The following is a 24,894-nucleotide window of genomic DNA, read 5'->3' on the forward strand; positions in this document are numbered from 1 at the left end:
TTGTACTTAACACAGCTGTTATGAATGGGACATATATACGCAAGTTCTATTACATATTTGATTCTGTGGTTTCTGGCTCAGCTTTCCAACAATTCCAGATACATACTCTTTATGTACCTTTTTTTCCCCCCTAAAAAAAGCTTTTTGAAGTAGAATGAGAGGAAAACAAAAAAGAACATACACATGCACTTGGCATCTTAAAATATAATTTTCAAAGGTGAGTACAGAAAAGGATATGAAAGAAAGGAACAACTAGGAATGAAGTTTATTTAAAACAGTTGAGATCCTTGGAGGAGAAAAAAATCAGGGAATGTGATGAATTTGACAGAGATTATCAGCACTAAGTAGAAGACAACAATAACACCAACAAAATCAATGGAGAGGTATGGGGTGCAGTGCTGAGACTGGGGGTCTCTGATGATGTCATAGTGATGGTGAACAGCACGTTCGGGTACCCAGAGAGGATGAACTGTGCTTTCTGAAAAGATACAAGCATCACTGATCTGGTCCGTTCCATTGTCCCATCTGTAAGTCTTTCCACTAGACCAGACCTGTCAAGCCTACTACTGTGAGCCACATGTTGCTCAGCTGCAGTACAACCCTCAGCATCACAGTTCAAAAAAATCAATGCAAATAGAACACGATTTAAACAATTTTGTGGGGTTCTATTATCTCCCGCTTTTTATTTTTATATTCATAACTTAAAGATAAGTGAGCTCATTCTACAATGGCCTGGCCTTGAGGATTATCAGGAATGCCAGTTTGGTGTTCAACATGATATTGATCACAAAACTGTTGAAAAGATGAACTGGTACAGGCTGGAGCACCCATTCTCTGTCAGCACTCTCCACACTCCACAGAGGGGCTGAGCAGGATTTGCATCAGGGAGTAACACTGGATCTAGATTCTTACTCAGTCAAATGCAGATTACAAAGGCAAGATGATGATTAGCCTATCATTCTGGCTGTTGCTATTGTTTCCATTCTGTGCATAAATACCAAAATAATTTATAATGGCATTAATTTTCTTGTGTGGGAAGAAGTAGTCCCAAAGGCCATGCTTTATTCTCTCCACAGCAGCATCATGGGAACACAAATGGGAAACTGAAGTGTGAATTGATGGGAGTTCGTCATTTCCTGTCTAGACTGGATCCACTGTTCCACTCTGCCTCTGGCGCCTTGGTTCATTATATTAGAGACGTTTAGCAGTGACTCTTTCTAAATCATCAAGTGTTAATTTTCTTTCAATTTGCTCACTCATTTCCCCAACACCAGTCTTCTCCCTCTCCAATCCTTAATTCTACTTTTTAAACATATTTTCTATTGAATCAGAGTCTTAAGGGCTTGTTTCAACCTGGCCCTAGGTACTTTACATTTCCTCATCATGTATTTCTTGCATCATATTTGATGCAACTGCCCTGCTTCTTCACATATTCTATACAAAAATGTCAGACCTGTGCTAAAAACGTTCAAACACTGAATTAATTTTCCTAGGTACTAAGAAATAAAAGATCTAAGAGATGTGATTCAGGAAACAAAGTTTTACACTAACTGCCTGCCCGTTATGTATTCCAGTTACCACTTTACTAGTCCATGGATCTTTGCTCTCACCTTGACCTACAAATCTCTAAATGATCTACATGGTTCATTTCCACTAATTTCCTTTTACTCCCACTCTTTCTCCAAATCAACTCCCATTCCTGTCTTATACACACGTAATTTCATTTAGAAAGAGAGAGTGTTGTCTGAATGAAGCAATATGAAATTTCTCTTCTAAAGGGCTCTAGAGTTTACAATGTTACTAAAAAACACATGGGGCACACTAGAGCATGGAAGAGTGAAACACCCTGTTTTATCCACCTAGGTTATAATCTAGGCGAGTAAAGGAGCTCATTCAATGACTGTGTTCTCTGGCAGAGTTTCACTTCTTTTGACACATTCATGAAGTGAGGTAAGAATTTACAAAGAAATAACAGTATTTCAAGATTAGAGTAGGGGGCTAGGGCTATAGCTCAGTGGCAGAGGGCTTGCCTAGCACATGTGAGACCCTGGGTTCAATCCTCAGCATCACATAAAAATAAATAAATAAAGGTATTGTGTCCATCTACAACTAAACTAACTAAAAAAAAAAAAAAAAAGAAAGAAAGAAAAAGATGATAGTAGGAATCTGAGCCAAAACTTAAAATGAGTAATAATGCTTTTTATTCCCCTTTTCTGTAATAATGCTTTTTATTCCCCTTGTCTGGATATAGTTATTTTAATTATGAGAACCATATTTTGGCTTTACTATTTGCATCATTATAGTTTTATCTTTATCATGTCTTTTGCTTTACTTACTTTTCTTTGAAAACATTCTTGTTTTTTTTTTTAATATATATTTTAGTTGTTGATAGACCTTTATTTATTTATTTTTTTTTAATATGTGGCACTAAGAATCAAACCCAGTATCTCACACATGGTAGGCAAGTGCTCTGCCACTGAGCCACAACCCCAGCACAACACTCTTGATTTTTAAAATAAGACTAAAATTTCAACATAAGACTGCAAGTTTCTAAGCACTATTTTACCTGTTGTCCATGGGTTCCAATGTGCAAGTTCTTCATTTTTTTAAATCTTCTAAATAGTGAACACTTTTTAATTACTCTTAAATATGCTTTTAAAGTTACATGTTCATTTTAAATTTCAAGACAGACTTTTTAAAATCATATTGTATTCAAATAAGAGTTTCATTGAAAATAATCTCTCTACTCTGGAACTTACTGACATTTCCCTAAAATACATTTACATTTTGTCAGTGTTCCAAGGTCATTTTACCAGAATTTATTCTTTGTTTTCAGAATACAGAGTTGAAAAACAGGTTAGCTTCATTTTAATAAAACATGCTGACTTATAAATTCTAGAGCGGGGGTCATTAAACTTTTTCAGTAAAGGAAGAGAGTGAAGTCTCTGGCTGTGCTTGCTGCATGGCCTCTGTTACAATGACTTCACTCTGCAGAAGGATCCCATAAGCAGACAGGGCTGCGTTCCAATAAATCTTTCTTTACCTAAAGGGCAGCAGGCAGGATCTGATCTGAGGGGTGTAGTATGCTGAGCAGTATTCTAGAGTCTCATCTGGTATCACTGGCTCTGTTATTGAAATCAGATAGGAATATTAAAGTCTACTGTATCTAATATGTTCATTTCTTACAATTCTTGTAGTTTTCTTTTTAAAAGTAAAAATTGAGATAATTTATTTGGTGGATATTTAAAACATATATTATTTTTAAATTGTCTCTGGCATTATTAAAATGTCCTTTTCCTTATCTGTTTTTTGATCTGAACACTTAGTATGAGTGAGATAAACACTGAATTATGCTTATTGCTTTAACAATTCATAACTATAGTTTGAACTATCTCTTTAAGACAACATGGTATCATTGCCTTTTAAAACGTGAATTTAATCCATTTATATTAGTTAATGAGGCAAATACATTTGTCTTACTCTGTATTATGCTGTGGGTTTGAGACAGCAGGCCTGAGAAAGGACTGCTTCAGGGTTAGCCCTCTGCTAACCTTAGATTTCAAGAGGACTCCCAAGATTCCCAGCACTGCTCAGAAGGGCTCACTATACCAAAACCGTCTCTATGCTGAGCACGTGCTTTCTGTGTGAACGTCTAGGCTTTTGATACATGATAGATAAAAGGTGCCTATAAACCATCTACCAGATTTACAGATCATCTGATCAACTATGATTTGCTGAACCTGTGCTTTCCATCTGAATGCCTGGACTTCTGAACATGCTATAGAAGGTACTTATGTGAGTAGCCCATGATAAAAATCCTGGGCTCCTAGGCCCCGTGAACTCCTGAGTAGACAACCTATTACAATTCATTGCTGGGGAACCCAGTGTGTCTGTTTCTGTGCTTGTGCCTGTTCCCTGGTAAGTGCCTCCTGCCTTTTTTTCATTGATTTTGTTCTGTGTCCTTGCTGTTGATTTTTAGCCACAAATATGACTGTATACTGAGTAGTATATGTCTTCCTAGTTAATCAGTGAGCTTTCTGCCAGTACACAAATAACTCACCTGAGGAACTCCTGTTTGGACATGCTTTCTCTTTATCTAATGACCATGGATCTTCTCCTTGTTCCAATGTAAAGATCAGTTCTGGTTTTGTAAAGCAGAACCCTGCAAGTAGGAAACAATTTAGAACCTGAGTTAGCTACATAGATTCCACTGTTCCTGAATGTGAAGGAAAGTACAGCTTCACAAATGGCACATTAAAGGTGTTTGCTATACCTTTTGGAGGGAGAGTGACAATAAAAAAAATATTTTCTTACACTCATAAATAATTTCTGTGAATCTCTGATCTGCAATCCTAGATAACATTATATGCTAAAATGGTCAATGTGTTGGATTTGACACAAGAAATTTCATGAGAACTTCCATTTCTGTCTATAGTAGAGTAAAAGAAACTCATTTGCCTCTCCATACCAGATATCTAAAAATAATCATGTCAGATATATGAAGGTTGTAGATTAGACGAAAGGCAGGAGACAAACAAATGGGGTGAGCCCTATCATAATCAAAGGTTGTTGCTGAGAGAATTGCCAAACCATAGCATGAAAAGAAACCATTAAACAGACTGGCAGATTCAGTGAGTTGATGTGACAGGATTAGATGTTTAAGGAAGCCAAGGCAGCTAAATCTGTAGAGTGAAATATCAGAGAAGAAATGGCTGTACTGATGCCGAGTTGTGTAGGTCTGCAGAAGGGACTCTTACCTGTGTAAGCACGTCGGAAAGACCAGTGAAAAAGAACAGGCTAAAAAATCACCAAAGTATTCTCAGAGATAGGAACTTTATGTTACCACCAGCCAGGGTAGAAAACCTCCTAACTCATGACAAATAGGGTAGAATAACCAGAAGGGTATATTACTACAGGAGCAAAATTAGTTCTACGCTGCTATGAACTCTGAATCCAACACAACAAAGCATAAAGTAAACCTTGGGAGGACTGTACTAATTCCAAGTACCTTAACGATATTCCAGAAAAGGTTCTGAAATATTTAAAAGACAACAACATCTAGCACCCAACAACATGACATTCACACTATCCGGCACCTAGTTAAAAATAAAAATCAGTAGGTATGAACAGAATCAGGGACACATGACTCCGATCAAGAAGGAAAAGCCAGTCCTGGTGTCTAAGTGATTCCCAGGGCCCAGCAAGGGACCAAGTTTCCAGAGCCCTGACGACAAGGGGTAACACACCAAAATATGGACTCATTTTCCACTCTACCTTCATTGGCCGAGCAGCAGCCAAGAACAAAGGCTGCATCTCCCGATACCTGGCAAACAAATGCAGTATTGCCTCACGAGTCGATTGCTTCTCTGAGATTTCCACAAGTGTATTTGGGGAGAAGCTTCAAGAACAAGTCGAGGAGTAACTGTCCTTCTATGAGACTGGAGAGATTCCACGGAAGAATCTGGATGTCATGAAGGAAGCAATGGTTCAGGCAGAGGAAGTGGCTGCTGAGATTACCAGGAAATTGGAGAAACAGGAGAAGAAGTGCTTAAAGAAGGAAAAAAAGCGATTGGCTGCACTTGCCCTGGCATCTTCAGGAATTAGCAGTAGCACTCCAGAGGAGTGTGAGGAGACGAATGAAAAACCCAAAAAGAAGAAAAAACAAAAGCCCCAGGAGGCTCCTCAGGAGAATGGAATGGAAGAGCCATCTGTCTCTTTCACCAAACCCAAGAAAAAGAGATCTTTTTCCAAGGAGGAATTGGTTAGTAGTGATCTTGAGGAGACAGCTGGTGGCAGCACAAGTCTTCCTAAGAGGAAGAAGTCTTCACCCAAGGAAGAAACAGCTAGCGAGCCTGAAGAGACAGGCAGCAGGAGTGTCCCCAAGAAAAAGAGGAGGAGATTTTCTTCCAAGGAAGAGCCAGTCAGCAGCGGACCTGAAGAGGCTGCTGGCAGCAAAGGGAGCACCAAGAAAAAGAAAAAACTGCAAAGAGCATCACAGGAAGATGAGAACGGACATTCCTTGGGGGGCAGGGGCATACCCCAAGGTGACTTCCCACTCCAGCTCCCAAACCCCAATAAAAAACAAATTCACAAAAAAAAAAAAAAGAAGGAAAAAACCCAGGTGCAGAAACAGAACATGAAATGACACATGATTTAACAGTCAAGGCCATTAGAAGAGCAGTTATACTTCATGTGTCCAAGAAAACATAAAATCATGACTAGAAAAAGTCATCAAAAAAGTTCCAAATTCAAATTCTAGATATGAAAAACAACATCTGAAATGGAAAATAAACCTGTTGAAAACAAATAAGAGGGGCTGGGGTTGTGGCTCAGTGGTCGAGGGCCCCTGTGTTCAATCCCTGATTACCCCCAGCACAAAAGACATAGAATAGTGACTCTAGGGCACAGCAATGAAAACTATCAAAGAAGAAACCCATGGAATCAAGACTGGAAAAGAGCAAACAGCAATCTGTGACATGTGGTCTAACAGGTATAATCAGCTTCCAGAGGGGAAAAAAAGATGGGGGGAAATTTGAAGAGATAATGGGCAAAATATTCCAGGTTTGATAGATTATATGAACTTGAAGATTCGAGACAACACACGAATGCCACAGAGAAGAAACATGAAGCAAACTATCCAAGGTACTGATAAAAAAATAAGAGACCTAATCTGTACAGATCACGAATTAAAAATTGACTTCTCATCAGAAATGATGCAAGCCATAAAGCAATGAAGTAACTCCTATAAAATACTAAAAGAAAAACAAATCAACCCAGAATTATACACTTAGCAAATAAACATATTTCAGAAAAACACAGGTAAAAGAATTTATCACCAACTGACATGCATGATATGAAAAATTAAAGGAACTTTTCAAAGAGAAGAAAACTGATACTAATAGAAATTCAGATGCATACAAATAAATTTATAAAGAACAGCATAAACTACAAAAGAGGGTAAGAAATACACTTCTCTCGGTTTTAGGAGCCTTATTTAAATGACATGCTACCTCTTAGAACAACAATGTAATACAGGGTTTATAAATATGTAAGATACGTGACAACCACAGAAGGTGGAAGATGAACTGTCGAAAATTATCTTAAGATTTCTATAGTACACATGAACTAATAAATTATTATTTGAAGGTAGTCTATGACAAGTTAATGGCTGTATGTTGTTAATTCTACAGCAACTACATAACCCACAAGAGAGAAACAGCTCATAAGCCATAATGTAAATAAAATGGAATCATTAAAAATATGCAATCCAAACTAGGTAGGAAAAGCAAAAAAAAAGAATCGAGAAAAATGATTAGCGAATAGCTATGCAGTATGTTTAAACTTAACCCTATCAATAAAAACAGTAAATACAAATGGAATAATTACTGCAATTAAAAGGCAGAATGACAGATTGGACATAAAAGCAAGATCTGTCTTAATCCCTTTCTCTTAGTCTATTTGGGCTGTTAGAACAATACATCCATAAACTAGGTGGTTTATAAATAATAGGAATTTATTTTTCACACAAATTACTTATGATAATTCTTTTTTATTTGGGGGGGGGGGTGCTGGGGATCGAACCCAGTGCCTTGTGCTTACAAGGCAAGCACTCTACTGACTGAACTATCTCCCCAACCCCATAAGTCTTATGATTTATAAAAATAACTTATTTTTTCCTCTTTCTGGAGGCTGGAAATTCTAAGGCCATAGTGCCAGCATGGTCAGATTGTGGAAAGTATCCTCTTCCAGGCTGCTGACTTTTAAATTTTATTTTATATATTTTTATTATTTTTATTTGTTTATGTTTTTTGGTACCAGGGATCAAACCCAGGGGTGCTTAACCACTAAGCCACATCCACAGCCCTTTTTTATATTTTATTAGATCCTGTCTCACTGAGTTGCTTAGGGCCTCGCTAAGTTGCTGAGGCTGGGTTTGAACTCATGATCCTCCTGCCTCAGCCTCCTGAGTCACTGGGATTACAGGCGTGCACCACCTCACCCAGCTTCCAGGCTGTAGACTTCTGACTTCTGTAGTCACATGGTAAAAGAGCAGAATCTCTCCCAGACCTCTTTAATATGGGACTAATTCCATAAATGAGGGCTCTGCCTTCAGGATCTTATCACCTCCCAAAGATCTACCTCCTAATACCATTACCTTGCAGGTTAGGATTTCAACATACAAATCTTGGGCAGACACAACCATTCAGACTACAGTATCAACTATAGATACCTACAAGATATATAGATACCTAAAAGAAATTTATAAGGACACAGAGAGTTATAAGTAAAAGGTATGAGAAAAATACCATGCAAGCATAAAGAAGTCCAAGTGACTATATTAAAGTAAAATTTAAAAATGGAATATTGTCTGAGATAAAGATAAATACTGCATAGTGATAATGGGAATAATTAATCAAAAGGACATAACAATCCTGAATGTTTCTCCATCAAAACACGAGGCAAATCCTGATGAAAGAATAACCAAAGTCACAATTACAGCTGGACAGTAACACTACTTCCTAATAATTGGTAGAACAAGTGGATAAAACAGTGTAAGAAAGGAGACAGACGACTTGAACAATATGGTCAGCCAAAGTGACCAAATTCTCATCTATAGAACATTGATCCAAAAATGAAAACAAAGTATTTTCAAATACATGTGAAAGAGTTACCTAGGTAGGGCCCTGAAATAATCATAAACAAACTTTAAAAGGATGAAAACTTTGTTCTCCAAGTAGGAATTAAATTAGAAATCAACAGTAAGATATTCTGCAGAATGACCCAAGAAGAGCCAGGGATGTAGCTCAGTGGCGGAGTCCTTACCTAGCATTTGGGTTCAGTCCTTGGCACCATAACAATAAAATCCAAGGTTTTGCTGATGAGTTCCTGCATCTTCTCTTTGACCTTATATATCCCACGCTAGAAGGTGGAAAAGCTGGCAATGAGCAACACCAATATGCACAGAAAGAATAAAGGGAAAAAATTCCTCAAAGCTTGCTTGCTTTGAAGTTTCAGGAAAGAGGTGGCCTAGCAAGGTCGAATACTTTCAGACAATAACTGCTCTCATTCTACCCAATCCCCACATTAAAGAAATGCATCCCCACCTCCTTCCCCCCTAAGAGTGGAACCCAGACTTCCAGCCTCCAACAGAGCAGTGTCAGAGAAGGCTGAGTGGGGGACAGGACTCTCCCTCTGCCAGGAAGTGACAAGGTCCCCTGCCCCACATTGCCATGGGGAGCAGCAATGACACTTACTGAGAGCGTGAACTGCTGAGACCAAGCAGGATAGTGACAGGCCCCTCTGCCGCTGTGGACAGAGGCTGAGTGGGGAACCTGGACTCGGAGCCCACCTTCTGGAAATGAGACGGCCCCTCTCTTCCCCCGGCCACAAGGTTCTACCCGCTACATCAGATATAAATAAGACACAGATCTTAGAATATCCGAATATACGGGTTCGGTTATAAGTTAATTGTCAGGCCAAGATCCAAGACCTTTTACTTAAGCAAGCAAAGACAATCAACGGATGCTAACACTCAGACTGTAAAATTATCTGAGAGGGGTTTTTAAACCAACTATTATATAAACGTGTTAAACAAGCAACAGTGAATGTGCTTGAAGCAAAAATTAGAAAATCTCTGCAAAGATACAAATAGTAGAATATGAATAAATAAATAAACAATAGAATATAGGAAAATATTTTAGAATTGAAAAGTAACTAAAGATTCAGTTCAACAACAGAAAGGAGAGGTTGGAGGAACGAATTCATGAACTTGAAGGCACAACAGTAGACGTTAACCCAGGGAGAAAACGGAATGAAAGCCACCGGAATCGATGACAGTGTAGCATACTATCTAACCCTGGTGTTACTGGGGTTTCAGAATGAGAAGAAAGGCTGAAAAGCAGTGAAAGAAATAATAGCTTAACAAATCAGGGGTTGCCAGCAGTAAGAAGATGGTGAGGGGCTGGGGTGGGTCACGAGAAAGGGGGAGGACAAAGATCTATTTGTTATCAAACACTGCTGTCACATTGATTGTGGTGGTGGTCACACACACCTACATATGCCATAAATGACTCAGAACTTCACACACCTGTCCAACATCTTGCACCTGGTATTGACCGTGGTCTACAGTTATGTAATATATAACTACTGGAATGCCATGGAAATTTGGATTTAGAATTGTTTTCTTGGTAGACGGATCCTTTTGTCATTATATAAAATAATTATTTTAGTCAGCTTTTTTTTTTTTTTTTTTTTTTTTTTTTTTACCACCGTACCAAAATGCCCAACGAGAACAACTTAAGAGGGAAAATTTATTTTGGGCTCATGGTTTCAGAGGTCTCAGACCCCAGATGGCTGACTCCACTGTCTGGGCTCAAAGTGAGGCACCACATTGTGGGGGAAAGCTGCTCAGCCCGTGGTGGGGTCAGAGAGGGTGGGTGTGTCCCAGGGAAGATGCACCCTGTGAGGGCACGTCCCCCTCACCTCCTCCAGCCACACCCCACTTGACCACAGTTACCACCCAGTCAATCAGTCAAGGATGACTGGGCTGATTAGGTTCCAGCTCTCACAATCAGATCACTTCACCTCTGAACACTCCCACATTAACACAGCAGCAGCCTTTGGGGGGACACCTCGTATCCAAACCATAACATAACTCTTCTCACTGGTCATTTTCATTGCTTCAAAACCTACCTTAGCTGATATTCACGTAGCCAATACTACTTTCTTATGATTAGTATCATATGGTGTAACTTCTTCTACACTTTTACTTTCAATCTACTTGTTTTTGAAGTGAATTTTTTCTTGTAGACAGCATACAGTTGAGTCATTTAAAAAATAATTCAATCGCTAATTATATCATTTATATTATTTAATTATTGATATGCTACAGCTCAACAGTTCCAGCTGATGAGGTTATGCTTGTTCACCTGGCTGAGGAACGCCAGGGTCTCCACTGGAAATTACTTCTCCTCCCCTGTGCAGACTGTACCTGTAGAAGGAAGTCACCACACACAGCCCCCTAAAGAAGAGCAGGGGTATGCTCTATTTCCTGGAAGGGGCAGTAAACACAAAAATTATTAGGATAACTCTGTATAGGAGATTTCCCTACTTTTCCCAATTATTTATGTATATTCTGTGACTTAACTTAGTGTTCACTATGCTATTTTCCACTTTGGGTTATAAACCAGTAGTTTACTAGTGCTCATACTGCTGCAGTTTGGGCCCCGAATTCCTCCTCTATTCTGTCGTATGTGCATGATGCTGGTTCTTGAGCATCTCCTTACTTTCTGTCTCTACAAGATGCTCCATGCTCATCTTGCACATTCCTTGTCTCAGTCCCAGAATCAGCCATTTCCCCAGGAATCTTGGTTCTTTTTACTGGCAAATGGTACTAGATACTACTGATGGGTCTGTTCGGATGATCTAATTTTTCATGATTCAGTTTTGGTAGATTATGCGTTTCTAGAAATGTGTTCCTCTTATCTAGTGGTCCAATTTGTCGGTGAACAACTGTTCACAGTGTTCTCTTAGAGACATTTTCATTTCTGTAGAATTACTAATTCTACAGAATATACCATCCCCACTTTTAATTGTGATATCAGTAATTTGAGTGTTCTTTCTTAGTCAATCTAATTTGTCAATTTTTTGGATTTTCTTGAGGAACCAACAACTGGTTTCCTTAATTTTCTCTACAGTTTTTCTATCCTTTATCTCTTTTCTAATCACTATTTTCTTCCTTCTGCTAGTTTAGATTTAGTTGGATCTTCTTTTTCTAGTACTTTCAGATATAAAAGGTATATTACTAACTTAAGATTGTCTTATTTTAATGTATGCATTTACAGCTATAAATTCTGAGCTTAGGAGTTATTTTCACTGCACCATCAAAGTTCTGGTAGATTTCTTTCGTAAGTTTTTCCTTCCTTCTTTTAAAATAATATTCTTTTCCTCAGAACTTCTTTTCTGTGCCCAAATCAGTAAAGTTGTACTCTGAAGGGATGCTGTCCTTTGACAGCATCATCTCAGGTCATCTCAGGCAGCTAAATGTGCATTGCATTGGCTCTTTGGAGAAAAATTCTGTGACTTGAACTAAATATTTAAATGTGGATTTTTTGGAAAACTAATATTTAATATTGCTTTTTGTGAATGGCAAAACTGCCTACTCTACAATTTGAAAACCCTCAACTATTTTTTACTGCCACTAATTTCACATCCAGCCAAAGCGAAAATGTTTAAATTAACTGTGTTGTATAAATGGCACCCGAAACTTTTTAAAAAATTAGTTAAGTCTTTTTGGCTCCGGCTGGGGTTGTGGCTCAGTGGCAGAGTGCTTGCCTAGCACTTGCAAGGCACTGGGTTCAATTCTCAGAACCACATAAAAACAAAGAAAATAAAGGCCCATTGCCACAACTTGGCTCATGGTTTCAGTACATGGGCAGCTGGCTTGAGGCATACACCATGGTGGAGAGGGCCTGGTGGAGCAGAGCATCTCATCTTGTGGCAATCAGGAAGCAGAACGTGCAGAGGAGGAAGGGACCAGGGACAAGACATGCCTTCTAGGTATGCCCTCAGTGACTCGTCCTCCAACAAGGCCCCACCTCCTACAGTTTCCTCACCTCCCAATCATCTATCCAACTATGAATCCATCAGTGGAATAATCCATTGATGAGGCAGAGCCCTCATGATATGATTACTTCCCAAAAGCTGTGCCTCTGAATACTGCTGCACTGGGGACCAAGCCTTCAACACGTGAGTCTTGGGGGATATTCCAGACCCAAAGTATAACAGAACTGTTATGTCTTCTCAGTGAATTAGCCCTTTAACCAATATACAATGTCCTTTTTGATCTTTTGAAAGAATTTTGACTTAATTCTATCTCCTCTAATATATGATAGCTACCTCTGCTTTCTTTTGATTATTTTTTGCATGGAATATATGTACCACTCCACCAGGCCCTCTCCACCATGGTGTATGCCTCACCCCAGGCCCACAGTCCTGAAGCCAGCTGCCCATGTACCGAAACCATGAGCCAAGTTGTGGCAATGGGCCTTTATTTTCTTTTTTTTTATGTGGTGCTGAGAATACCACTTCACATTCAATTTATTTCTGTTTTTAAATATAATTAAGATGCTGTAGGTAGACAGAGTTGGTTTTAAGTTTTTAAAAATTTATTCTATCTCTGCCTTTTGGTTAGGGAATATAATCCATCTATATTTAAAATAAAAACTTATAATGTCTTCAGTCGTTTTGCTCCTGGCTTTCTGTATGACTCACAGCATCTTTGTCCTCATTTCCTTTATTACTGCTTGCTTGTGTTTAGGTGATTTTTTGTAATAACACGTTTTGATTCCTTTCTCATTTCTCTTTGTGTATATTCCATAGATATTTTCTTGGAGGCTATCATAGAGATTACATAACATATACATTCATTATCAATCTAATGTTCTCTGAATTTTTTTTTAATTAAAAATCATAAATTTACATAGGGCAATGTTGTTTGATTCATTCTGTTATTTTTTTTCCTTTTCCCCTCACCCCTCCCACCCCTCTTTTCCCTCTATACAGTCCTTCCTTCCTCCATTCTTACCACCCTCCTTATCCCTAACCCTAAATCTAACCCTAACCCTAACGCTAACCCCTCCTACCCCCCATTATATGTCCTCATCCGCTTATCAGCGAGATCATTCGTCCTTTAGTTTTTTGAGATTGGCTTATCTCACTTAGCATGATATTCTCCAATTTCATCCATTTGCCTGCAAATGCCATAATTTTATCATTCTTCATGGCAGAGTAATATTCCATTGTATATATATGCCACAGTTTCTTTATCCATTCATCAACTGAAGGGCATCGAGGTTGGTTCCACAATCTGGCTATGGTGAATTGAGCAGCTATGAACAATGACGTGGCTGTATCTCTGTAGTATCTGATTTTAAGTCCTTTGGGTATAGGCCAAGGAGTGGGATAGCTGGGTCAAATGGTGGTTCCATTCCAAGCTTTCTGAGGAATCTCCATACTGCTATCCAGAGTGGCTGCACTAGTTTGCAGCCCCACCAGCAGTGTATGAGTGTACCTTTTATGTTCTCTGAATTATATTTGGTGTTTTTTGACCACTCACAGTCGAAGTGCTTCTTGCTGCATTTGGATTTTATTTTTCATTCTTCTATTTGCTGCTTTGTTCTTTGTTGTTGTTGTTTTTTCCTGCTTCACTCTTTTTTGATGTCTCTTTTTTATTAGTAGTCATGATTATACATCACTGTGGGATTTACTATGGCGTATTTGTACATGCACATAATTTGCTCGATCCCATTCCTCGACAACTTCCTCCTATTTCTCCTCCTTCCTCCCCCAATCTACTTGCTCTACTCTCCTGATCTCCCTTTGACTATTGTTTTTCAATTAGTATATTATAATTATACACATATGAGCAGGATTCATTGTGGTATATTCACACATGGTCTTAACACAATTTGGTAGATTTTATTCCCCAGTACTTCCCATTGCTCTTTCCTACTTCTTCCCTCTCAAACCCCTTCTTCTATGGGTCTCCTTTCTATTTTTCTGACATTCCCTTTTTGTTCCTTTTCTTTCCCCTCTCTCTAGCTTCTACCTATGAGAGAAAACATCTGACTCTTGACTTTCTGAGTCTGGCTTATTTCACTTACCATGATATTCTCCAGCTCCATCCACTTATCAGCAAATACTATAACTTCACTCTTTATGGCTGAGTGAAATTCAATCATGTATATATACCACGTTTCCTTTACCAATTCATCTGCTGACAGGCACCTTGGCTGGCTCCCTAACTTGGCTATGGTGAGGTGGGTTGCTATAAACATTCCTATGTATGTATCACTTTGTTTTATTATTATTTTTTTGGTACTGGGGATTGAACCCAGGGTCACTTAGCTGCTCAGCCACATCCCCTGCCCTTCCCTACATTTTAGGGTCTCACTGAGTTGCTTAGGTCCTCACTAAGTTGCTGAGTCTGGCTTTGAACTTGTAATCCTCCTGCTTCAGCCTCCCAAGCCACTGGGATTACAGGCATGCACACCTGTGCCTGGCTGTATGTATCACTTTAATATGCCAATTTTAGTTCTTCTGGATAAATGCCAAGAAGGGGGACAGCTGGGCCATATGGTGGTTCCTGCTTTCTCTTCTTTTAAATGGCATTTTATACAAACCCATTTGATCTCCTCTTATGCTGCATCACTAAACTTGAAAATCTGGTGTTTGCTGTAGATGCTTAATCTATGACCCCCTTGGAGTAACAACAGAACTATACTGAGCCACATACAATGTAAGCACCTTTATGACCTGTAGCCCTTTCTATCCTGTGGAACTGTTGCCATTCACTTATCTGTCTACTACAATCAATCACCCAATACATTGTAACTGCTATTCTTATTTTTATTTGTATCCTGGGAATTTTAGGTATTATGTTAGAAAGCTCTGGATTTTGTTTATCTTTTGCTTTAGGAAGAGTCTGGCTTATTTTTCATACCATGGTAGCTGGAGAGAAAACACTGCCTCTTATTTCCAGGGGAGGTTTGGAATCCAGGTTCTCTATCTGGTCTCCTCTGACATGTGAGAATGCTATGGTTTGAATACAGGTCCCCTTCAAAATTCTTGTTGAAATTTAATTCCAACTATAACAAATTTAATTGTGAGACCTACCATAAAAAAGAGTGAGTTCGGCTTCCTTCTCCCTCGTGCCCTCTCTGTGCTTCCACTTCATGCCGTGTGATGATACAGTTAGAAAACCCTTGCCAGACGCTGGCATCGTGATGCTGGACTTACAAGAGTACAGAAGTATGAGTAATAAATTTCTGTTTGTTGTGAATTACCCAATCTACAGTATTCTGTTACAGCAGAACAAAACAGGAGCAAAACTAGTGCCAGAGGAATGGGGTGTTTCTATAACAAATACTTGCAAGTGGCTTTGGAATTGGTAATGGGTAGGGGCTGAACAGTTTTGAAGTGCATGCTGGGAAAAGCCTTTAAAGTCATGAATAAAGCATTAAGGGAAATTCTGGCGAGGGCTCAGAAAATGAAGAGTTACAGGGAGTCCAAAACTTTTTTTTTTTTTGGTACCAGGGATACTCAATCACTGAGCCACATCCCCAGTCCTTTTTTAAAAAAATACTTTTATTTACCAACAGGGTCTCACTAGGTTGCTGAAGCTGAATATGAACTTGTGATCCTCCTGCCTCAGCCTCCAGAGCCCCAGGAATTCCAAAGATGTGCCACCACACCCAGCAACCTCAAACTTCTTAGAGGTGACTTCAGTGGTCGCAGTTACTATGTTAATAGAATTATGGATGATAAAGGCAATTCTGATGAGGTCTAAGATGGAAATAAGACTGAAGGTATTAGAAATGGGAGAAAAGGCCAACCTTATTATAAAGTGGCAAAGAACTTGGCTAAACTGTGCCCATGCTGAGTGTTTTCACTTTATTTAAGAGCAATAAACCAGGCTATCTGGCTCTTGCTGATATTGTAGTTACACGGTCTTCCTGCTTATTCAGTTCGTTGAATATTTGGACTTTTGGTATCCTACTACTCTGACAAACAATGCTCACTGAAAAATCTTATGTGTATAACATTTTGTGTTTGTGCATTATCGCTAGTGATTAGGTAGTTGGGAAAAAAGTAATGTATATATAATTTTTTTAGTGGCAAAAATTACATTCCTTAAAGGCAGATTTGATTATGTTACTCTTTTACTTAAAACCATCATGGGCTACTTACTATAAAGAGAAAACTAATCACTCCTAGCTGAATTTTAGCAGACGCTAAAATTTAAAGAACAAGTACCAATACTCCTCGAATTATTCCATGAGAAGAAAGGAACACTTCTAAATTCATTCTATAAAGCCAGAATCATATTCATACCAAAACCATTTAAGGATGCATAAATATGAACTTACATGCAAAAATACCTAATAAAATACTAGCAAACCATGTTCAACTACATCAAAACCATGTTGGTTTTATTCCAGAGATGCAAGAATGGTTTAACACATGCAAATCAACAAATGTAATTTATCACATAAATAGAATTAAACACAAAAAATCCCTTTAGTAATCTCAATAGATGCAGAGAAGGCCTCTGACAAAATGCAGCACACATCCATTATAAAAACACTGAAAAAACTAGAGATAGAAGAAACCTATCTCAACATTATAAAGGTTACACATGAAAACCCCAAACCTAACCTCATAGTAAATGAGGAAAAACTGAAAGCATTTCCATTAAAATCTGGAATAAGACAAGGATATCTACTCTTACCACTCCTATTTAATATAGTGCTAGAAATTCTAGACAGAGCAATTAGGCTAGAGAAGGAAAAGTTTGTTATTTCACTGAAAAGCTTTTAATGTCATTAGCCTTTATCTTTTCACTTTCAAAGATTCTTACGTTTGGACTTTTAATGTTGTCCTAGAGTTCTTATATTTTGATCATTTTATGTTTCTTTATTGCTTACTTGAGTGTTCAAGTTCATGTACCTTGTCTTCAAGTCCTGAAATTCTGTCTTCCATGTGGTCTAATCTATTGGTTTGACTTTCCACTGAATTTCATTTAATTTATTGTGTCTTTTACTTCCAGAAGTTTTGTTCATTTTTTTTTTTTTTCCCTGAATCTATGTCTCTTCATTGAAAGGCCCTTTCAAATTCTGTATTTTCTCTCTTGATTATTCCTTAGGTCTGCATTGATTACTTTCACAATCAACTTTTCATATTCATTGTCTGGAACTTCCTCCATATCAGTATCTGTATTGGCAGGGATTGTAAATTTTGGAAGGGCTCTTTTTAGACTGCTTCCTCATGTTTTCTTAGGTCTTATTTTTGCACATCTGTTGAGATGTATTCCTCTTTTTGGGGGGATCCTTTAGTGAGTAGTTATCTTTTGTTTCTTTTTCTTCTATATTTTTATTGGTAAATTATAGTTGTACATGATGATGAATGACATTTGTTGTTACACAAAACGTACATGCACACAATATAATAATATAATTTTGCCAGTATCATCTGCAGCACTCCCCCAACCCCAACCTCCCAACCTCTGGTCCCTTTTCTCTACTCATCTCCCTTTGATTTTTATGAGATCCCTGCCTACCCTCATACCTTTCTTTTCCTTCTTCTTGTCTAGTTTCCCCATAAGAGAAAAAAAAAAAGAGGAGCCTTGACTGTTTGAGTTTGGCTTCATAATGCTCTCTGGTTTTATCCATTTTCCTGTAGATGACATAATTTCATTTTTCTTTTTTATTTTTTGCGTGCAAAGAAGCTATTTTATTTGGTTGTCAGAAAAATAAAACAACAATCAGTTTTCCACAATGGATGAATCATTTTTCTTTATGGCTGAATAAAACTCCACTGTGTATATATACCACATTTTCTGAATTTGTTCATCCATTAATGAATATCTAGGCTGGTTCTATAGTTTGACTACTATAAACATGGATATGCATGTATCACTATAGTATGAAGACTTTCATTCTTTAGGATAAACACCAAGAAGAGGTATAGCTGTGTAATATGGTGGAAAATGATATTCCATGCAAATGGAGCCTGAGAGCAAGCAAGAGTAGTTACTCTCATATATAACAAGCATACCTCAAGCCAAAATTAACCAGAATAAAGAAGGTCACTTCATACTGGTAAAGGAAACAATTCAACTAGATATAATTATAGTGAATTTTTATGAACCCAAACACTGGGACATCTAATTACATTTTAAAAGACTCAGACAAACTCCAATACCAACACTGGGTGATTTCAAAACATCTCTCTCACTAACAGGTCAGCCAGACATAAGTTCAGTAAAGAATCTTCAGACATAAAAAATATTTTAAAATATAATGAACTAATAGATATCAATAGAATATTTCTTTCAACAATAGCCAATTCACTTTCTTTCTAGCTGCTCAAAGACCATATTTTAGACTGCAATGCAAGTCTTGGCAAATGCCAAAAAAAATTGATATAATCCCTTCATCTTACCAAATCATAATGAAATAAATTAGAACTCAATAGTAAAAAAAAAAAAAAAAAACTTAGAAATTACATAAAGATACAGAAACTGAACAATATACTTTCAAATGACAGATCACAGAAGAAATGACTGGTGACATTAAGAAATTCCTTGTCAAACATGAAACACTGTGTCCACCTACAACTAAAAAATATTTTTAAAAAAGTCAGAAAGATCAGAAATAAACAATCTAAAGATACACTTGAAGGCTCTAAAAAGCAAAAACAAACTAATTCCAAATCCAGAAGGAAGGAAATAATTAAGATCAGAGCAAATATTGGTGAGAGAATAACCATTATAAATTATTTGGAAAATTTACATTGCAGTAAACTGAAAAATCTAGAAGAAATGGATGAATTTCTAGACAAATATGACCTACCAAAAATTTACCAGTGGATATTAAAAACCTAAACAAACTAGTAATAAGTGATGAGATTGAAGTAGTAATATGAAGCCTTCCAACAAAGAATAGTCCAAGACCAAATGGATTCTTATTTATTTAAAAAAAAAATTTTTTTTTTAGTTATAGATGGACATAACTTTATTTTATTTACTTATTTTCTATGTGGTACTGAGAATCAAACCCAGTGACTCACACCTGCTAGGCAAGTGCTCTACCACTGAGCCACAACCCTGGCCCCCAAATGGATTCTTAGCTGAATCCTCCCAGAGCTTTAACAAAGAACCAATGCCATTGCTCCTCAAAGTATTTCATAAAATAAAGTCAGGGGTGAGGACAACTCCAAATTCATTCCATGAAACCAGTATCACCTGACTGATCTAGATAAGGACATGTCAAGGAAAGAAAACTACAGAGTAATAATCTGGATGAACACTGATGAAAAAATTCCAAATAAAATGTTAATAATCCATATTCAAAAATATCATTAAAAAATTTACATCATGATCAAGTTTATTTCACTCCAGACATGCAAAAATGGTTCAATATATGCAAACCAATAATGTAATTCACTACATAAACAGAATTTGGATGCAAATCACATGATCACCTCAATAGACATAGAAAAAGCCTTTGACAAAATTCAGCACCCAATCATGATAAAAAATTATAGACGCTATGAATAGAAGGAACTTACCTTGACATCATAAAGGCTATTATTACAAACTCAAAGGCAAAAATCATCCTGTATGAGGAAAAAGAAATTCCTCTAAAATCAGGAACAAGACAAGAATATCCAACTCCTACAACTCCTACCCAACCAAGTACTTAAAATTTTAACCAGAGTAATCAGGCAAGACAAAGGAACAAAAGGAATATAAATAGGAAAAGAATAAGTCAAATTTTCACTGGTTGATGATGATATGAAATTATACTTAGAAGATCCACAAAATACCACAAGAAGATTTCTAGAGCTGATAAACAAATTCAGCAAAGTGGCAGGATCAAAATCAACATACGAAAATCAACGGCTCTTCTATATTCCAATAAGAATTTGCTGAAAAAAAAAAAAAAAAAAAAAAAAAAAAAAAAAAACCAAAAACCCAAAAACAAAAATACCTAGGAATAAATCTAACCAAGGTGGTATAAGACCCCTACAATGAAAATTATAAAACAAGGAGGAAAGAAACTAAGAAGACATTAGAAAATGGAAAGACCTCCCATGTTCATGGGTAGGCAGAATTAATGTTGTTAAAATGGCCATATTACCAAACACGGTCTACAGATTCAACATAATCACCAACAAAATACCAATGGCATTCTTCACAAAACTAGATAAAACAATCCTACAATTCATAGTGAAGAATAAAAGACTGAGACTAGCCAAAGCAATTCTGATTAACAAGAACAATACTGGAGGCATCACAATACCCTATCTCAAATTATACTACTATGGAGCTATATAGTGTAGTGACCAAAAGATCTGACAAAAACAATTTTAGAGGAGGAAAAGATTATTTGGTGCTCACAGTTTTAGAGCCTCAGTCCATAGGTGGTGGACTCAATTTCTCAGGGCCTGAGGTGAAGCAGGACATCATGACAAGAGTGTGGTGGAGGACAGGATGCAAAGAGAGGGAGCTAGAGCTCCCCTCACCATGGACAAAACATAAACCCCCAAGGCACGCCCCCACTGACCCCCTCCTCCAGCCACACCCTACCTGCCTGCAGTTACCACCCAGTTCATCCTTACCACTGATTAGGTCAAAATTCTAAACCCAATCACTTGACCTCTAAATTTCCTTTCATTATCTCACAAATGAGCTCTTGGGGGATACCTAATACCTAACCACAACATATGGTAATAGTAATTGCTTGGCATAAAAAGAAACATGTAGATCAGTGGAACAGAAAACACACAGACAAACTCAAAGATACAGGCATCTGATCCTTGACAATGGTGATAAAAACAAATACTGAGAAAAAAAGTCAACTTTTTAAAAATGGTGCTGTAAGAACTGGATACTTACATGTAGAAGAATGAAAGTAGATACCCACCTCTCACCCTTCACAAAAGTCCATTCCAAGTTCGTAAAAGATCTAAGAACTAGATCACTGTGTCAGTCAGTCTTGTCACTGTGAGCAAGATAACTGACAAGAACACCTTAGAGGAAGAAAAGTTTATTCTGGGCTCACAGTTTGAAAGGTTCAGTCCATGGTTGGTCAATTTCACTGCTCTTGTTCTGTGGCGAGGCAGAACATCATGGTGAAAGGGAACGGTGGAGGAAAGCTGTCAGCTCACAGCAGCCAGGAAGCCGAAAGACAGAGAGGAGCCAAGAACAAAATATAATTCCCAAAGGCAAGCCCCCAGTAACTTACTTCCTCCAGCCATGCCCCACCTGCTATGGTCACCCCAGAATAAGTAATCCTTTCAAATTATTAATCCATGAAATGGGTTAATCCACTGATGAGGTTATAGCTTTTGGAATCTAATCATTTCACCTCTGAACATTACCACATTGAATAACCCATAAAGCTTTGGGAGAGGGATTCCTCATATTCAAACCATAACAACCACAAACTTTGCAACTGCTAGAAGAAAACACAGGATCAACATTCCGACATATAGGAACAGGCAACAACTTCCTCTATAGGATTCCTAAAGCTCAAGAAATAGTATCGAGAATTAATAAATGGGATGGTATGAAATTAAAAAGCTTCTGCATGGCAAAGGGAACAATAAAAGAGCATGAAGAGAGAGACTATAGACAGGCTTTGCCAGCTACTCTTCTGACAAAGAATTAACATACAGAAAGAACTCAAAAAACTTAACACCCTGAAAACCAAATAACCTAATTAATAAGTGGGCAAATAAACTTAACAGGTACTTCTCAAAGGAACTGTAAATGGTCAACAAATATATGTTCAAAATCCTCAGCAACCAGGAACATGCAAATTGAACTACAATGAGATTTCATCACTTCAGATAGAATTGCAATAACCAAGAACACAATTAATAATAAATGCTGACAAGGATATGGGGGAAAAGGAACATGGAAGGTCTTCAAAAAACTAGGAATGAAAGCACCATATGACCTACCTATCCCACTCCTTGTATTTATCCAAAAGATTAAAGTCATCACTTTACAGCAACAGTTGTATACCCATGTTTACAGCAATGTAATTCACAACAGCTGAGTTATGGAACCAATCTCAGTGTCTATCAATGGATGAATGGATAAAGAAAATGTGGTATCGATATACGCAGTGGAGTTTTACTCAGTAAAAAAGAATTAAATTGTGTCATCTGGAGGAAAATGGATGGAACTGGAGAACTTCATGCTACATGAAATAAGCCAGACTCAGAAAGTCAAGGTCATACGTTTTCTCTTAAATACTGAAACTAGAGAGAAAAAAAGAATAAAAAGGATCTCATAAAACTAGATGGGAGGGCTGAGGCTGTGGCCCAGTGGCAGAGCACTTCCCTAGCACGTGTGAGGCACTGGGTTTGAGTCTCAGCACCACATACAGATAAATAAAAATAAAGATCCATCTACAACTAAAAAAAAAAAAAAAAACTGGATGGGAGACCAGTAGAGTAAAGGAAGGAGATGAAAGAGAAATGAACCAAATTGTTATGAATATACCACCATAAATCCCACTATTGTGTATAATTACAATAAACCAATTTTTTTTTAAATCCACAAAGCTGGAGGTATCGAATATTTGACCTCAAACATACTACAAAGCAGTAATGATCAAAACAGCATAAATCTGGCATAAAAACAGACACGTATACCAAGGAAACAATACAGAGCACCTAGGAATAGATTCTTGCATCTGTAGCTAACTGATTTGCAACCAAGATGCTAAGACTACAAAACGGGCACAGGCCAAGTCTTCAATACGTGATGGAAAAACTGAATACTCAAGTGCAAAAGATGAAACCAGACCTCTATCTCTCACCATAATATACAAATTAAGTCAAAAAGGATAAAGGACTTAAAACAAGACCTGAAACTTCAGAACTACTAAAAGAAAACAGAGGGAAAGCTTCATGACATTGAATTGAGCAGTGATTTTTGCTAAAAATACCCAAAGCAAAGGCAACAAACCAGAAATAGGCAAATAGGATTATATCACGCTAAAAAACTTCTGCACAGCAAAGAAAACAACAGAGTACAGAGACAACTACAGAATGTAATGAAATAGTTTTAAACTATACATGCAATAAAGGGTTAATAAATAAAATATGTAAGGAACTCCAACAACTCATCAAGGAAACAATTTAGAAATGGGCAAAGGGCTAGGTGTGTAGCTCAGTGGTAGAATGTTTGCCTAGCATACAAGAGGACCTGGGTTTGATCCTCAGCAGAAAAAAACAAAAACAAAAACAAAATAAAACAAAACAACAAAAATGGGCAAAGAACCTAAATAAAAATTTCTCAAAAGAAGATATACAAAGATAACAGGTTTATGAAAAAATGCTCGACAATCAGCAGGCAAATGCAAGTTAAAACCTCATTATTTCACAAGTGTTAGGATGGCTATTATTAAAAAGACAAACGATAACAGGTTGGTGAGAATGTGGAGAAAAGGGAATCCTTGCATAGTATTAGTGGGAATGTAAATTAGTACATCTACTGTGTAAAACAGCATGAGTTTCATCAAAAAATTAAAAATAGAACTACACATGATCTAGCAAACCTGGGAATATATCCAAAGGAAACGAAATTCATATATTGAAGAGACATCTATACTCCCATGTTTATTACAACACTATTCACAATAACCAAGATATGAAATCAATCTCAGCGTTCACCAAGAGATGAGTGGATGAAAAAAATGTGGTGTATATACAGTGGAATACTATTAAGTTGGAAAAAGATGACATCCTATCATTTGCAGCAACATGATGTATCTAGAAGAAATCATGCTAAGTGATTATTAAGTCAGGTGTAGAAAGACAAAGCACACATGGGCTCACTTACATATGGAATATAAGAAAGTCAATCTCACAGACGTTGGGAGTATAATAAGTTGCCAAAAGTCAGAGAAAGTGGGTAGGAAGATGAGGAGAGGGTGGTCAATGGGTACGAATTTTCAGCTAGATAGGAGGAATAAACTTTAGACTACAGCACAGTAAGATGAGTATAGTTAATAATAGTGTACTTTGAAATAGCTAGAAGAGAGGATTCTGAATGTTTCACCGCAAAGAAATGATTACTATTTGAGATGATAGATATGCTATCTTGATTTGGTCACTACAGTGTGTGTACATACTAAAACATTACAGTGTACCTAAAACCTTGTGAGATTATTATCAATTACAAAATATTATTAAAGCTTTTTAAAAAAAATTATATGTAAAAAAATTTGAAAATGTTTTCTTAGAAAAGCAAGCCATGGAGAGAAAAAGTTTGCAAAACATATATCTAATAAAGTTCTGAACTAAATAGTACAA

At 37.3% G+C, this 24,894-nt stretch overlaps 1 protein-coding gene across 6 annotated transcripts in view; it reads right to left on the minus strand.

Annotated features, from left to right (window-relative positions):
• Positions 1-24,894, minus strand: part of ZNF782 (zinc finger protein 782) — a 36,514-nt gene that overhangs the window by 6,529 nt on the left and 5,091 nt on the right. For all 6 annotated transcript variants that reach the window (XR_013758890.1, XM_079109365.1, XM_079109367.1 and 3 more), the window contains one exon: positions 4,061-4,162. Coding sequence is in view for 5 of the 6 variants with exons in the window: in XM_079109365.1 (XP_078965491.1) it covers positions 4,061-4,162 (102 nt within the window). In the remaining variant the exon portion in view is untranslated. The remainder of the gene's footprint in view (positions 1-4,060; positions 4,163-24,894) is intronic.

This window comes from Sciurus vulgaris (genome assembly GCF_902686455.1).
Source record: "Sciurus vulgaris genome assembly, chromosome: 13".
NCBI lineage: Eukaryota > Metazoa > Chordata > Mammalia > Rodentia > Sciuridae > Sciurus > Sciurus vulgaris.